Below are 13,228 nucleotides of genomic sequence, written 5' to 3'. Positions count from 1 at the left end.
TGAACTCAATCACCAGTCCTTCTTACTTACCTGGACATTGTGTAGTAAGCTGAAAGTTCTACCTAATTATATGATTGGTCCCTTGGCAACCAGCCCTCATCTGGATGCTCTGCAGGAGCTCTTAGCCACCAGTTTTCTCATTAAACATATGGAAACTTCGCATCAAGGATTTTAGGAGCTGTGGCCAGGAACTGAATGAAGACCAATTATTATGTATTTCTTAATATAAATCACAGTATCACAGTGCCCTGATATTTAACCAGACCCCTTCAGAATCTCATTAAATGTAAATACCTCAAATTGAGTATGTGTTAAGTGATTTCCATTTCTCAAAACTGGAAACATTTTTTTTGTCTTGACACTTTTCAGACTTTTTCACATAAGTTGGTTGCATTGTTTTATGTTCTGTATCTATGTGTCTTTCTATTATTAGAGCAGCATTTGTCCCTTCGTTGTTTAATTTCTAGACTTTATAGTATTTTTATTTTTATATTCCTGGTTTTGATTGTTGATAACATTATTGTCTTCTTTTTTTTTTTAAGATTGTATATATTTATTCATGAGAGAGAGAGGCAGAGACAATAGGCAGAGGAAGAAGCAAGCTCCCTGTGTGGAGGCCTGGGATCTCGAACTGAGCCAAAGTCAGACACTCAACCACTGAGCCACCCAGAGGCCCTGTTTTGTTTTAAATTGCACCATATGAGATTACTGGTTTTGGACCAGTAATTATTGATATTATTGTTGAACATTGGCAGTTTAATGTAGTTCACCTCATGTAAAGCAGCATCCGTATATAGTAATAGATACATTTTCCAGCATAAGCTTTGGGGTACTAAAAAGAGGGAGCATTATTTTCAGAGAATAGGGCATTAGAATTTAATATGTTAGGATTTCAGGTCATACTGGAATTTTTTTCTGGTGTTTCAAGTTCAAAAGTGGAATGAAAAATAATAATATAATAATAATTATTATTTTAAAGATTTTATTTATTTATTCACGAGAGACAGAGAGAGAGGCAGAGACATAGACAGAGGAAGAAGCAGGCTCCTCGCAGGGAATCTGATGCGGGACTTGATCCCCGGACCCGTGAGCCAAAGGTAGATGCTCAACCTCTGAGCCACCCAGGCGTCCCTGGAATGAAAATTATTGATCTGGTTTTAATTATGTATTACGTATCACACCAATGATACTGGCTGTCTCTGGATGTTGATACTGTAGATGTTTACTTTCATCTTTCTTTGAAATGTATTTTTTAAAGCAATCCTACTAAAGATCCTCAACATTTAAGGATTTGAAGAGTGGGCATTTCAGGGTTATTAATTAAAAAGGTTAATTGTTGACCATGGGATGCTTCACTGAATTAGAGCTTCAGATCGCTGGAGTTGGAAATGTGGATGAACCAAAAGGCAAAAGACAAGAGATGTCAGTGATGGTAGGAAATGACTGAGATGTTTTGTAGATGGCTAAGATCAACAGTGATTTGGCTGCTTGGATTGAACAAGACCAGAGTGGTTTGGAGTGGAAGACTAATTTTAGAAATGAACCGATGTGAGTGTTTATCAGTTGATCAGCTTTTATTTGAAAGATATCCAATACTGTTTCTTTGAGGAAGAGCACGGTTTTGGTTAAGGTGAGAGTATGGTGTGAAAAATTTTAGGGTAGAGAAAAATTTATTAAACTGGATAGAAATGTTGAAAACATTTAACAATGCTAATTACCTTTTTTTTTTTTTTTACACTTTTCCCTCCACTCCTCCATGGCTTCTGTAGTAGTATGTAGTCTTGTATTCTGGTTTTGTGGCTACCACTTTCACTTCTCAATAGTTTATGTGGAACTGTTCCTTCTTTCTTTACCTATCTCTTAAATATTGGTGTTCTCCCTTTCATCTGTTTTTTTTCCTCATCTCTGCTGACTATACCAGTTGCCATTGGGTGATTTCATTATCATAGCTTCATATTTATTATTTTTCTTTCTCACAGCTTTTACGTCTATGTATTATTTTTTACCCTGTTTATTCTCTTTCCTCACTGTTTTCCTTAGCAAAATTCTATTTAGTTCTTCAAGACTCTGCCTTTCATTTACTTTCAAATGTAATTTTATTTATTCAGTAGCCTCTCCTTTCTTCCCCAGTTTTCTGCTAGGTTCGTTATGAGCAAGCATCCTTACCTTTAATTGTGTGCATACTATCATCATAATGTTTATTACGATATTTCAACTGTTGGCTTGCTTGTTTGCTTTCTTCCGTGGACTGAATTCCATAAGGGCAAGGGCTATGGTGTTCTAAATCCTATTCTTCCCAGTGCTTAGTAAAATGCTTAGAACTGGTAAATATTTGAATTAATAAGTTATCAGTTGTATTACCAACTGTGTATGGATTGCCGCAGGACGAAATGTGCTAATGGTAATTAACCTTACAAGTTTGTTTACCCTTACTAGTCATTAAAGGAATGAAAAGTTAAATAATGAGTTACTGTTCTCAAGAAGTAGTATAGTGTAATGGTTAACAGTAGGAATTCTGGAGTAAGAGGACTGCCATGATTTGAATACCAGTTCTGCTATTTAGTGCCCAATGATCTTGGGCAAGTCATTTGACCTTTTAATGCTTTTCATTTTCCATATGTGTAATAGTACCTATTTCACATATGATAAGTATTACACAAGTATTCATTATTATTTTACATTTTAAAAATTGGTTAATGTATTTGGTTTAGAGTAAGATAGCCACCTAGAGATACTGATGATAGAAATTTGCTACCAAGTGAGATAATTGGAAAGTCTTGATATCTCCGTTTTTATTTTTATTTTTTATTTCTCTTTTTTCTCCTGTTTTTATTAAGTCACATCGTCATTTTTGTTGATCATTCATAACTGAATAAAGTCTATATAGAGTCAACCCTTGTTGCATTAAGGAGGTACAGTTTTGTTTTTTTTTATAAGATTTTGTTTATTTATGAGAGACACAGAGAGAGAGAGAGAGGCAGAGACACAGGCAGAGGGAGAAGCAGGCTCCATGCAGGGAGCCCAATGTAGGACTGATCCCGGGAGTACAGGATCACACCCTGTGCCAGAGGCAGGTGCTAAACTGCTAAGCCATCTAGGTGTCCCCAGTGTCGTGTTTTCTTAAATGTTAAATAAGTCTCTACATTTACTTTTTACCATAGATATTTCAGCTCTTTTGGTCTGCAGTTTTTCATCCCTGCAATTTATTATTATTGCCTGATTTTCTAGTAATTATTTTCGAAATGTAAAGTTATTTTATGATTGTGATGATTGCCAGTGTGGTTTCGTTTAGGCTTTTTTCCCCTTCTCTATTTTGTCTGCAGCAACTGGAACAGATCCAGAAGGAGCTGAGTGTTTTGGAAGAGGATATTAAAAGAGTGGAAGTAAGAAATCAAGAATTTCTCACATTTCTAGCAATTTTGAGTTTCATGAAATTGTCACTTTTACTTTAAATTACTGCATCAAATTTGTGGGATTTGTTTCCACTATATAGAAAGTAACAGATGTTACTTAAATTTTAATTCAGAGTACATCTTTATCGAAAAAATGTTCTGAACACTTTATGATAAAATGTATTTTAAATTTGTTTTCACTGTTTTGTTGCCATAATTATTCTTGGTTAGATTGAAAAAAATCATTTAATTTTCTTGGTACACCAACATAGTGACTTAAAATTAAATCCTGTGAAACCCTACATTATCATTAAAGTGGTAATGTCACAATTCTCTTCTTTTATTAAGTAAATAATTTTTTACATATCTACTATGCTAAGGTTAATTTACAAAGAGGTATGAGAATGTGAACAATAATCTAGGCATTTATAATATAGTTTACTTATGAAATCCATGGGATGCTCTTTTGGAGGCTCATAAGCTATTATGACATGAGATTATTTTCTGCAGCTACATTTAAATTTAGTGTGTGTTTTAAATTTGTTCACGTGTGTTATAATTTTCTTTTGCTGATATGTAGAAGATGTTAAATGGTCTTAAGTTTAATATTTTGTGGAAACTCATTATCCCATGTGACATTGCTAACTTGTTACTGCTATGCTTATGTCCCTTGTTGGGTGCATGATTGAGCTGAGCGTGGCTTAGAAGTAATTCTACTTCACTATGTTTGTTTGTTTGTTTATTTATTTATTTATTTATTTGTATCTTTAGTGGCATTTTAACATTTACTGCTTTCCCATTAATCAGAATACCACATAAAAACGGTGAGGTTGTTGGTATGATTCAGAGGTGTATAATTTATGCAGTAATAATTGAATAGGCTTCTTCCTCGAAGTTAATTAGTTAGACTTTCAGGGATTATTTTAAAATGCTAATATTTGAATCAAGAGGACTGTTAATGCTTGCAGAGGATATTTTTAAAGTAAACACGTATTTTGTTTTTCTGTACTTTAGAGAGCTGAACCTAATGATTCACATACTGTACTGTCATCTTACTATTTGTCAATAGGTTCTTACTTGGATTAATGATTAGCTTATAATATAGTGCATCCCATTTGAAATACATATGTCTTTTTCTGTATTTGATGGCCTCATTAGTGATGAACAATATATATGTTTTTAAAGATTTTATTCATTTATTCACGAGCGACAGAGAGACAGAGAGAGAGGCAGAGGGAGAAGCAGGCTCCATGCAGGGAGCCCGACGTGGGTGGGACACAATCCGGATCTCCAGGATAAGGCCCTGGGCTGAAGGTGGTGCTAAACTGCTGAGCCACCCGGGCTGCCCGATGAACAATATTTTTAAAGAGTTTCTAGTTCTTTAAGAATGTGTACCATAGAAAAGGCTGTTTCTGAACTTTTTAGATATTCTTGCTTTTGTACTCTGCAGAGAAGCCACCTTGAGAAATTTGGATGTTGAGACAGACGGGACTGATAAAAATCTAGGATTGGAAGGGATTGTAATGTATCTCATTTTGATTTCTACATCTTCTGTTTGGAGTTGTCTACTATAACTCAGATAATTGTGTTTTCAGGAAATGAGTGGCTTGTATTCTCCTGTCAGTGAGGATAGCACAGTGCCTCAATTTGAAGCTCCTTCTCCATCACACAGGTACAAAGCTTCAAACTTGTAATTACTTAGGATTTATGTTGCAGAATGCACATATGGTACTAGTCCTTGGGAGCCTTTTCCATGTAATGTACAAAACCCCTGAGAAATTGCTTTTGGTCATGATCTAGAAATAAGATTCAGATGGCCCATCTGTTTCCTTAATGCTTTGAATTTTCATGCCACGAACAGCAGAGTATTATAATATTATGAATTCACTGTTGGATTAAAATTTTGGTGAATTTCCTGAAATAATAGTTGCTTTAAATATCTTGTGAGTTAAAATCAAATGACCTCAAAAATCTATAATTTAAGAACATGAAATGGTAAGTAATTTTGGGAAAAATTTGATTAAAGTAGAACCTTGGGCATGTCCCTTAACTTGTTGAATTTGCTTGGGTACATTACTTTGCCCAGATTTAAAATAAAGGCATTAAATCTGTCAGTTTAGATTTCCCTACTATTTTATTCATTACTCTGTGTTGTTAATTTGTCTTCTTTTTTATATGCTTTATTAGGACAGGAATTCTCTTGCTCGTGATTGTTTCCCTAGGTTTTAGAGTAGCAATAGTGATTGGCCTCATTCAGTATGTATTTGTGATGTACAGTAAATGTCTCTGGTTCTTTCTAGCTCTGAAGTTCCAGTTGATGAAATATGTACTACCTAAAATTTGAATTTGAATTTTTTTTGCTTGATATGTTCAAAGTAAGGGCAATTTTATGTGCTTTTAACTTGCTAATCCATCTAGATTAATGGCCCAGTGGAAGCTTTTCAAACAAACAATTTCAGGATAACATGTGGATTATCAGGCAATTCAGTGCCAGTATTACAATTCAGTGCCAGATTACACCAGCCTTCAAAACCTGTGTCAGTTAAGGAAAGCTATGGTGGATCTAGTTTGAAATGATATGTGAGGAAGGAGCACGGGGAGGTTCTAGTTAAAAAAGATTTCTTTAAAAAAAAAAAAAAAAAGGTTTCTGTGCTGTTTGGTATTTTCTTCATTAACCATTTATGGAGAATCCTTGTGAGTTCTTGTTGATTTTGGAGTCATAATAGCTGTATAATTCAACTTTATTCCTTTTATTTTATTTAAAACACTTGGGAATGACTTAGTCTATGGGTTGTTGTTACCTTTAAGTTTAATGCTTACTTTGTGAAATACATGGGATCTTTGTCAATGGAATATTATGTTAGTATATGCAGGTAAACAAAAATGTCATCTCTCAAAATATTCAATGACAATTCCCACTGTGCTCTCTCTCTCTCTTGTTTAATGGTGGCATTTCTTTCTTTTGTGTCCAGGTTTTTATGGTTCAGTCTCTCACTGATGGGTTTTATTAACATGTGACAATATAGTCACATGTTAATTTAACTATTTATTGAATGCCTCTGATATGCACTAGGCACTGTTCTATTTGTTGGACTTAGTTGGCAAAGTTCCTGCCCTTAATGGACTTTACCTTTTGGGAGGTGTCTGTGTAAGCTTTGGGGAGATAGTAAGCAAGGAAATATATGATATAGTAGTAGTAGTACAAAGCATGTAAGTAGTACCTTAGGAAGAAAAATTAGGCATATTATGGGTTTGCAAAAAAAATTAGGGCATATTAGGATTGCAAATAGCATGTAGTTCCAGTCAGTTTGTAGTCAGACTTCTCTGGGGATGTGACATTAAGTTTAATATTAAAAATATTAATATTTTTATACTTCATTCATGTGAAGTATAAATATGTTAGAGTGTTGGGGCCCCTGGGTGTTACAGTCAGTTGTGTGCCCCACTCTTGGTTTCAGCTCAGGTTATGTTATTAGGGTTGTTAGATTGAGCCTGAGTCAGGCTCTGTGCAGAGGACGGAGTCTGTTTAAGACTCGCTCTCCCTCTCCTTTTGCCCCTTCCCCCTAAAATAGATAAATCTTTAAAAAAAGTCATGGGAGAGTTTTGAACAGGATCTAATAGAGATTTTAAAATGTTAACTAGGGTAATTATGTGGAGGATAGAGAAGAGTCTGTGTCCCAACTGTGTGCCATTGCAAGTGTGGTAAAAGTTAAAGAAGCACGTAACAATCTAGAAGAGAGGAGGTAGTGCCTTGGATTAGGATGTTATTGGAGGAAGAGATGAGAAGTGGTTGTGTTATAAGATAAAGAAGCAGATCTTTCGAAAGATTTCGGATTTCATGAAGTCTATGAAATCTTTGTTGGAGATCTACTAAAACCCTATGCAAAGCTATCATCAAAAATGAGGTTCTGGCAGAGTTAACTTAGTTAACAATTGAAGGTAAAACAGGCAAACATAGAACTTTCTTTAAAAGAGTATTTTGATATTTTCTTGGAACAAATAATTTGAATATTAAAGTTTGAGAGAAAAAAAAAGTTTGAGAGAAACACTTGGGAAAAATGATGTATCCCTAAAGTACTCTTAGGAAATGACCCTTAAGATTAAGATGTGAAATTAAACGTACTGGAAAGAATGTTATGCTATTCTACAAATATTTTATTTTTAAGAAATAACATGCAGTTCCAATTACAGTAACTTTCTTCCGCCATAATTATTAGCTTTATTATTTAAATGCAAGACAGTTTTGTTTTATTCCTCACTGTAATAATTTTGGTCTCTTCTATAACAGGTTTACCTTAAAAAGCCTTTTTGTTGATTGCATTTATTTTCTTCTGTAATGAGGACCTCCTTAATGTTGGTCATTGAATCTCTTAAGTAGATTCTAAGTTAATGATTAGATTATGTATTACACGAGAAGCAAAACAAAAGACATATAACTGTTTTCTCCAACCCCACTTCCCCCAGGATTTTATCTTCTATATACTGTGATTAGCCATAATTTTCATATCCTGTGTTTTCTTTCTGCTGCCTTATTTAGACCCTCGATATCAAATGGAGTCCAGCGATGGTCTTTTTTTTAATTTTTATTTTATTTTATTTTATTTTATTTTATTTATTTGTTTGTTTTTAAATATTTTTATTTATTTATTCATGAGAGACACACAGAGAGAGAGGCAGATACACAGGCAGAAGGAGAAGCAGGCTCCATGCAGGGAGCCCGACGCGGGACTCGATCCCGGGTCTCCAGGATCACACCTGGACTGCAGGCGGCGCTAAACCCCTGCGCCACCAGGGCTGCCAATTTAATTAATTTTTAAGTCACATGTATATATATATATTTTTTTAATTTTTTTTAAAATTTATTTATGATAGTCACAGAGAGAGAGAGAGAGAGAGAGGCAGAGACACAGGCAGAGGGAGAAGCAGGCTCCATGCACCGGGAGCCTGATGTGGGATTCGATCCCAGGATCGCGCCCTGGGCCAAAGGCAGGCGCCAAACCGCTGCGCCACCCAGGGATCCCTTTTAAAATTTGAATTGTTTATTAAGGTTTTCTGTGGTATGAAAGATAAATGTGAATAGAAAAGACTTTTATGGAAGACACTTTTATCTTTATTCAATTACTTTTATCAGATATTTTTGAGTCTTCCCTTTCATTTGTGCTTCTGTTGACAAAGTCCAGTTGAACCGATAGGTAGATATAATAGGTAGGAAAAGCAAAGGGTTACTTTATCAATGCTAGAATTATTTATTGTTAAGAATATATACATAGAGTAGTGAGTTAATACCTTGTGAATTTATATATTTTATAATTTGAGTAAATTAATGAAATTAAAAGAATTTGATATTTCATAATGGCTCTGAACTAGATTATGAAATTCTTCTTTGGTTTACCTGCATCAGTGAGCAATTATATTTATCTATGCAGTTATATTTACCTTCAGTCATAAAAAATGTGTGTGGTAGTGGGTGGTAATTTTGGATGGCTCTTTGGTATAGTAGATGAATTTGGACCCATATTCCTTATTCTTTTTTTTTTTAATTTTAAAATTTATTTATTTATTTGAGGTGGAGAGGAGGGGCAGAGGGAGAGAGAATCCAAGGCAGACTCCACTCTTGAGTGTAGAGCCCCACATGGGGCTAGATCTCATGACCCTGAAATGAAAAGCCCAATGAAATGAAAGCCCAAACCACAGGTCAGATGCCTAACTGACTTTGCCACCCAGGCACCCCCGTCCCCCACATTTCTTATTTTTCATATTTGGTCTTTGACTGGCTTATGATCCAGTGTTAATGGATCTTTCCTTACCTATTAAGGAAAGGTAATTTCCTAGGAAAGTAAGGAAAGCTTACTATTAAGCTTAAGTTCTTAGTACTTTTTGGTATTTATTATTTAGTTCAATTGCTTTATTTTATTTGGGGAGATAACTTTTTTTTTTAAGATTTTATTTATTTATTCATGAGAGACGTAGAGAGAGAGGTAGAGACATAGGCAGAGGGAGAAGCAGGCTCCCTGTGAGGGAGCCCAATGTGGGACTCAATCCCAGGACCCCAGGATCATGCCCTGAGCTGAAGGCAGATACTCAACCACTGAGCCCCCCAGGTGTCCTGATAACTTTTTTAAAATATAGGAATCTAAGTGTGTTTTTTTAACAAGATTTTATTTATGTTTGTCTATTTATTATTAGAGAGCTCATGAGTGTGGCGAGGGGTAGAGGGAGAGAATCTCAAGCAGACTAGGTGCTGAGCACAGAGCCTGACACAAGGTTTAATCCCATGACCCTGAAACGATGACTTGAGCCTAAATCAGGAGCCTGTCGCTTAACCAGTTGAGCCACCCAGGCGCCCCAGGAATGAAAATATTTTTATGGTCAAATCTAACTCTAATCCTTACAAATATGTCTCTAATTTATTATATATTTTAAACAAATCTTCCTACATTAACCTAACGAGTTTTTATTTAGCCTTTAATTTCTTTATTCAAGAATGGAATTGTAACAATACATGAAATTCTCCACACTTAGGCTGACACTTTTTTTCATATCTCCAAGGTTAGATTTTAAGAAATCTCTACTATACCTGCGTCGAGGGCTTTTGAATATAAATGATGTGTTGTCATTTTTTAATGGTTTATCTATGATGTGGGAGAAGTAGTAAAACCAGTTGATTGTTTTATTGTTCAAAGTACTAGGGAGTTACTTGCCTTATCCTGACACTATACTATGCAAAGGAGTTGCAATTAAAGTCATAGGAGATGGAGGACAATGAAGAATATTACAGAATTTTCAACATGAACTAAAACAAAAACACAAAACACCGAAAAACTTCCTTGGCAGTAATGTAGTGGGTAGTCTTCATATATCTGCAGTTTCTCATTAAATTTGTAGGTAGTAGAGAAATAGCAAGTTATGAAAACCTATTTTGAAAATTAGCCAGTTTTGGAGAGCGTATAAGACATGTATGAAACCCTGTTATAGGCACTGGGCATACAGTTGTGAGTATGACAGACCCTATAACCCTGCTCTCATGGTTATATCACTTCAGGATGAAAAATAAGTTTGCTGACAAAATAATTATTCTGCTTAAAATATGTAAAGAAGACTTGGTTCCAAAAACATAAAATAATCAAAATGCTTTTAACTCTGAAACTTTGTTATTTGCATTTGATTTATAGGCATTTCAGGATTTTTAAAAAACCCTTTTGGGTTCTTATCATAAAGTATAATTTGTCACCGCTTGATATTGCAGTCCATTCCAGTTTTCAAATCTAAGGTGCGAATATGCCAAATTCCGATGTGTATAAGTATTAACCAAGACTCTTGATTTTAATTTTTGAACCCTCCCCCAAATCTCATCATTAGGTCTGAGGTGGAGCCCAGATTAATTAATTGATTAATTAATTAAAATATTTTATTGATTTATTCATGAGAGACACACACACAGAGAAGCAGGCTCCATGAAGGGAGCCTGACATGGGACTTGATCCTGTGTCTCCAGGATCAGGCCCTGGTTGAAGGCGGCGCTAAACCGCTGAGCCATCCGGGCTGCCCTGGAGCCCAGATTTAAATGCACTTTTTTTTTTTTTTAAAGATTCTATTTATTTATTCATGAGAGACACACAGAGGGAAAGAGGCAGAGACACAGGCAGAGGGAGAAGCAGGCCCCATGCAGGTTGCTGGGTCTCCAGGAACACACCCTGGGCCAAAGGTGGCGCTAAACCGCTTAGCCCCCTCCACCCCCCGGGCTGCCCTAAAGGCAAGTTTGGGGGATCATACTTGAAAAATATCTAAACATTGGGGACACCTGGGTTTGCTCAGGGGTTGAGAGGCTGCCTTTGGTTCAGGGTGTGATCCCGGGGATCCTGGGATTGAGTCCTGCTTTGAGCTGCCCCACAGGGAGCCTGCTTCTCCCTCTGCCTTTGTCTCTGCCTCTCTCTCTGTGTCGCTCATGAATAAATAAATAAAATCTTTGAAAAAAATATGTAAACATTGGTTTAGCAGGTAGTGAATATGTCTGTATTGTTGAGATGCGTCTAGGTAAATCTTTAAATCCGGTATGATTTTTTCATAAAAGAAAGCTCAAATAGTCATTGCTAAAGTTTTATATCTTTAGCTTATTTTGTCTTTTATAAAGACTTCTATTTTACTCACAACTTTGTAAAGTTACATATCCTTCTATAGTATCTTAGAAACACCTGAAATCAAGTTTCTGGACTTGGGAGAGCCAGGAAAGTTAAAAATTAGTCTTTGGGTGGGAAGCAAATTGTTGATATATACCTATCATTCCTTGTTGATTCCATTCATATACTGTGATTATATCCTCTTGGTTTTTGTCTTTTTGGGTTAGTCATAGAGGGAACTTTTTACCTCTTTGATTATTCTGGTTATATCTTGATTGTGAGAAGTCTGGGATGGGGGAGGCTGGGATTGAAGGAATACATGGTAATCTTGTTTTAGATATAGGATAATTAAATACAAACATAAACTTAAATGTGCTGTTAACCATTTTTCATTTCTGCTATTTATTGTGTCTCCCCTACCCAAGTCCTAGCATACTTTGCTCATTCTCCAGATCCTCTACCTTTGAATCTTCTGTTACTGTTTTTGGAACGCTTTTTCTGCTTTCTTTACTTAATTTTAAAGTCTTTTCTAAGATTATTTCAGATAACTGAGTTTTTGGAATACTAAGATTTGTGGAACCTGTATCATCTTACAATTAAAAATTCTGCTTTCTCCTGTGAATTATAAGTAAATTGGAAACTATTTGCCCTCACTGGAAGGTAGTAGTAGACTATAAAGTGGTCAGAAACAGCACTTAACATAATAAATTGGGACTTTTACTCGTTGTGGAGGCAGATCAGTCTTGTCAGTCTTATTCTTTGAGCTTATTCTTTTGTTTTTGAAATTCTACCAACTAGAATTCCAGATGCAGCAAAGAAATAGATTCAGATCTCTTCTTTCAGACCCTTTTCCATTATATATGCAATTACATTTGTCAGCATTAAGTTTCTCCCTGAGGAAAATGTTCTTATATAGAAAATGTTAAAATCAGTTGCCTTTTTGCTTTTCCTTTTCAACTTTAGGAATAATTATGGAATTGCAGAATTTTAAAAGGCAACAAAAACATTTGGTTCATACAGTCCCCCTATGCACTATATAACTACACCCAACCATCTTCAATTAAAAAAGGATACTTTGTAAGGTATTTGAGAAATGTTTTCCTGAAGTTCTGAAGTACTCTAATAACTTCAGGTCTTTGAAGAACAAACTTCTTTGTTTGTTTTCAAATTCTTGAAAAAGAATTTCTTCATTTTCCTAGAGGCCATAGATGTGTACTCTATAGCCTAATATTTTTACTATTGAAGTCTCATTTCTCAAGTAAATCCAAGCTGAATGATATGTAGGGTCCTATAACTTTTTTTGAAAACCTTTGGAAGTTTTCAGTATTTAGTGTTCTGTCTCCCCCCACCCCAATAGTTATTTTAAAATAACAATGGAGGAGTAAGAGACAGTTCAGCATAGTCAAGCATGTTAATATTTTAACATTGAATGCTCATAGTGAAATGATAACAAATTTGTTCACAACACATTTTACTTTCAAATAAGTCATAAAGTATGTGATTTTTAGAGCTTTAGATATTAGGAATTGAAGTTTTATGTAATCTTTTTGAGCCTGATATTTTTAAAAGCTAAACTGTGTATTGGTAGAAAGGCTATTGTAGTCACCAGTGTTTATTTATACAAAATTTGTTGTAAAATATCATGGTGAAGTTCTTGCAAATACTGAGATGAGAAATAGTATTTCTCTCTTTGTAAGGATTCTGAGACAGTGTATTAGA

General features: G+C 35.1%; 1 protein-coding gene across 10 annotated transcripts in view; it reads left to right on the top strand.

The window, feature by feature from the left end:
* The window catches only part of COP1 (COP1 E3 ubiquitin ligase), a 242,753-nt gene that overhangs the window by 70,546 nt on the left and 158,979 nt on the right, over positions 1–13,228 (top strand). For 8 of the 10 annotated variants that reach the window (XR_012033052.1, XM_072830730.1, XM_072830723.1 and 5 more), the window contains 2 exons: positions 3,324–3,383; positions 4,988–5,064. Coding sequence is in view for 9 of the 10 variants with exons in the window: in XM_072830730.1 (XP_072686831.1) it covers positions 3,324–3,383; positions 4,988–5,064 (137 nt within the window). In the remaining variant the exon portion in view is untranslated. The remainder of the gene's footprint in view (positions 1–3,323; positions 3,384–4,987; positions 5,065–13,228) is intronic. The other 2 variants (XM_072830729.1, XM_072830726.1) reach the window with 1 other exon arrangement.

Source organism: Canis lupus, chromosome 6 (genome assembly GCF_048164855.1).
Source record: "Canis lupus baileyi chromosome 6, mCanLup2.hap1, whole genome shotgun sequence".
Taxonomy (NCBI): domain Eukaryota; kingdom Metazoa; phylum Chordata; class Mammalia; order Carnivora; family Canidae; genus Canis; species Canis lupus.
This window is presented reverse-complemented; position numbering and strand designations above follow the sequence as displayed.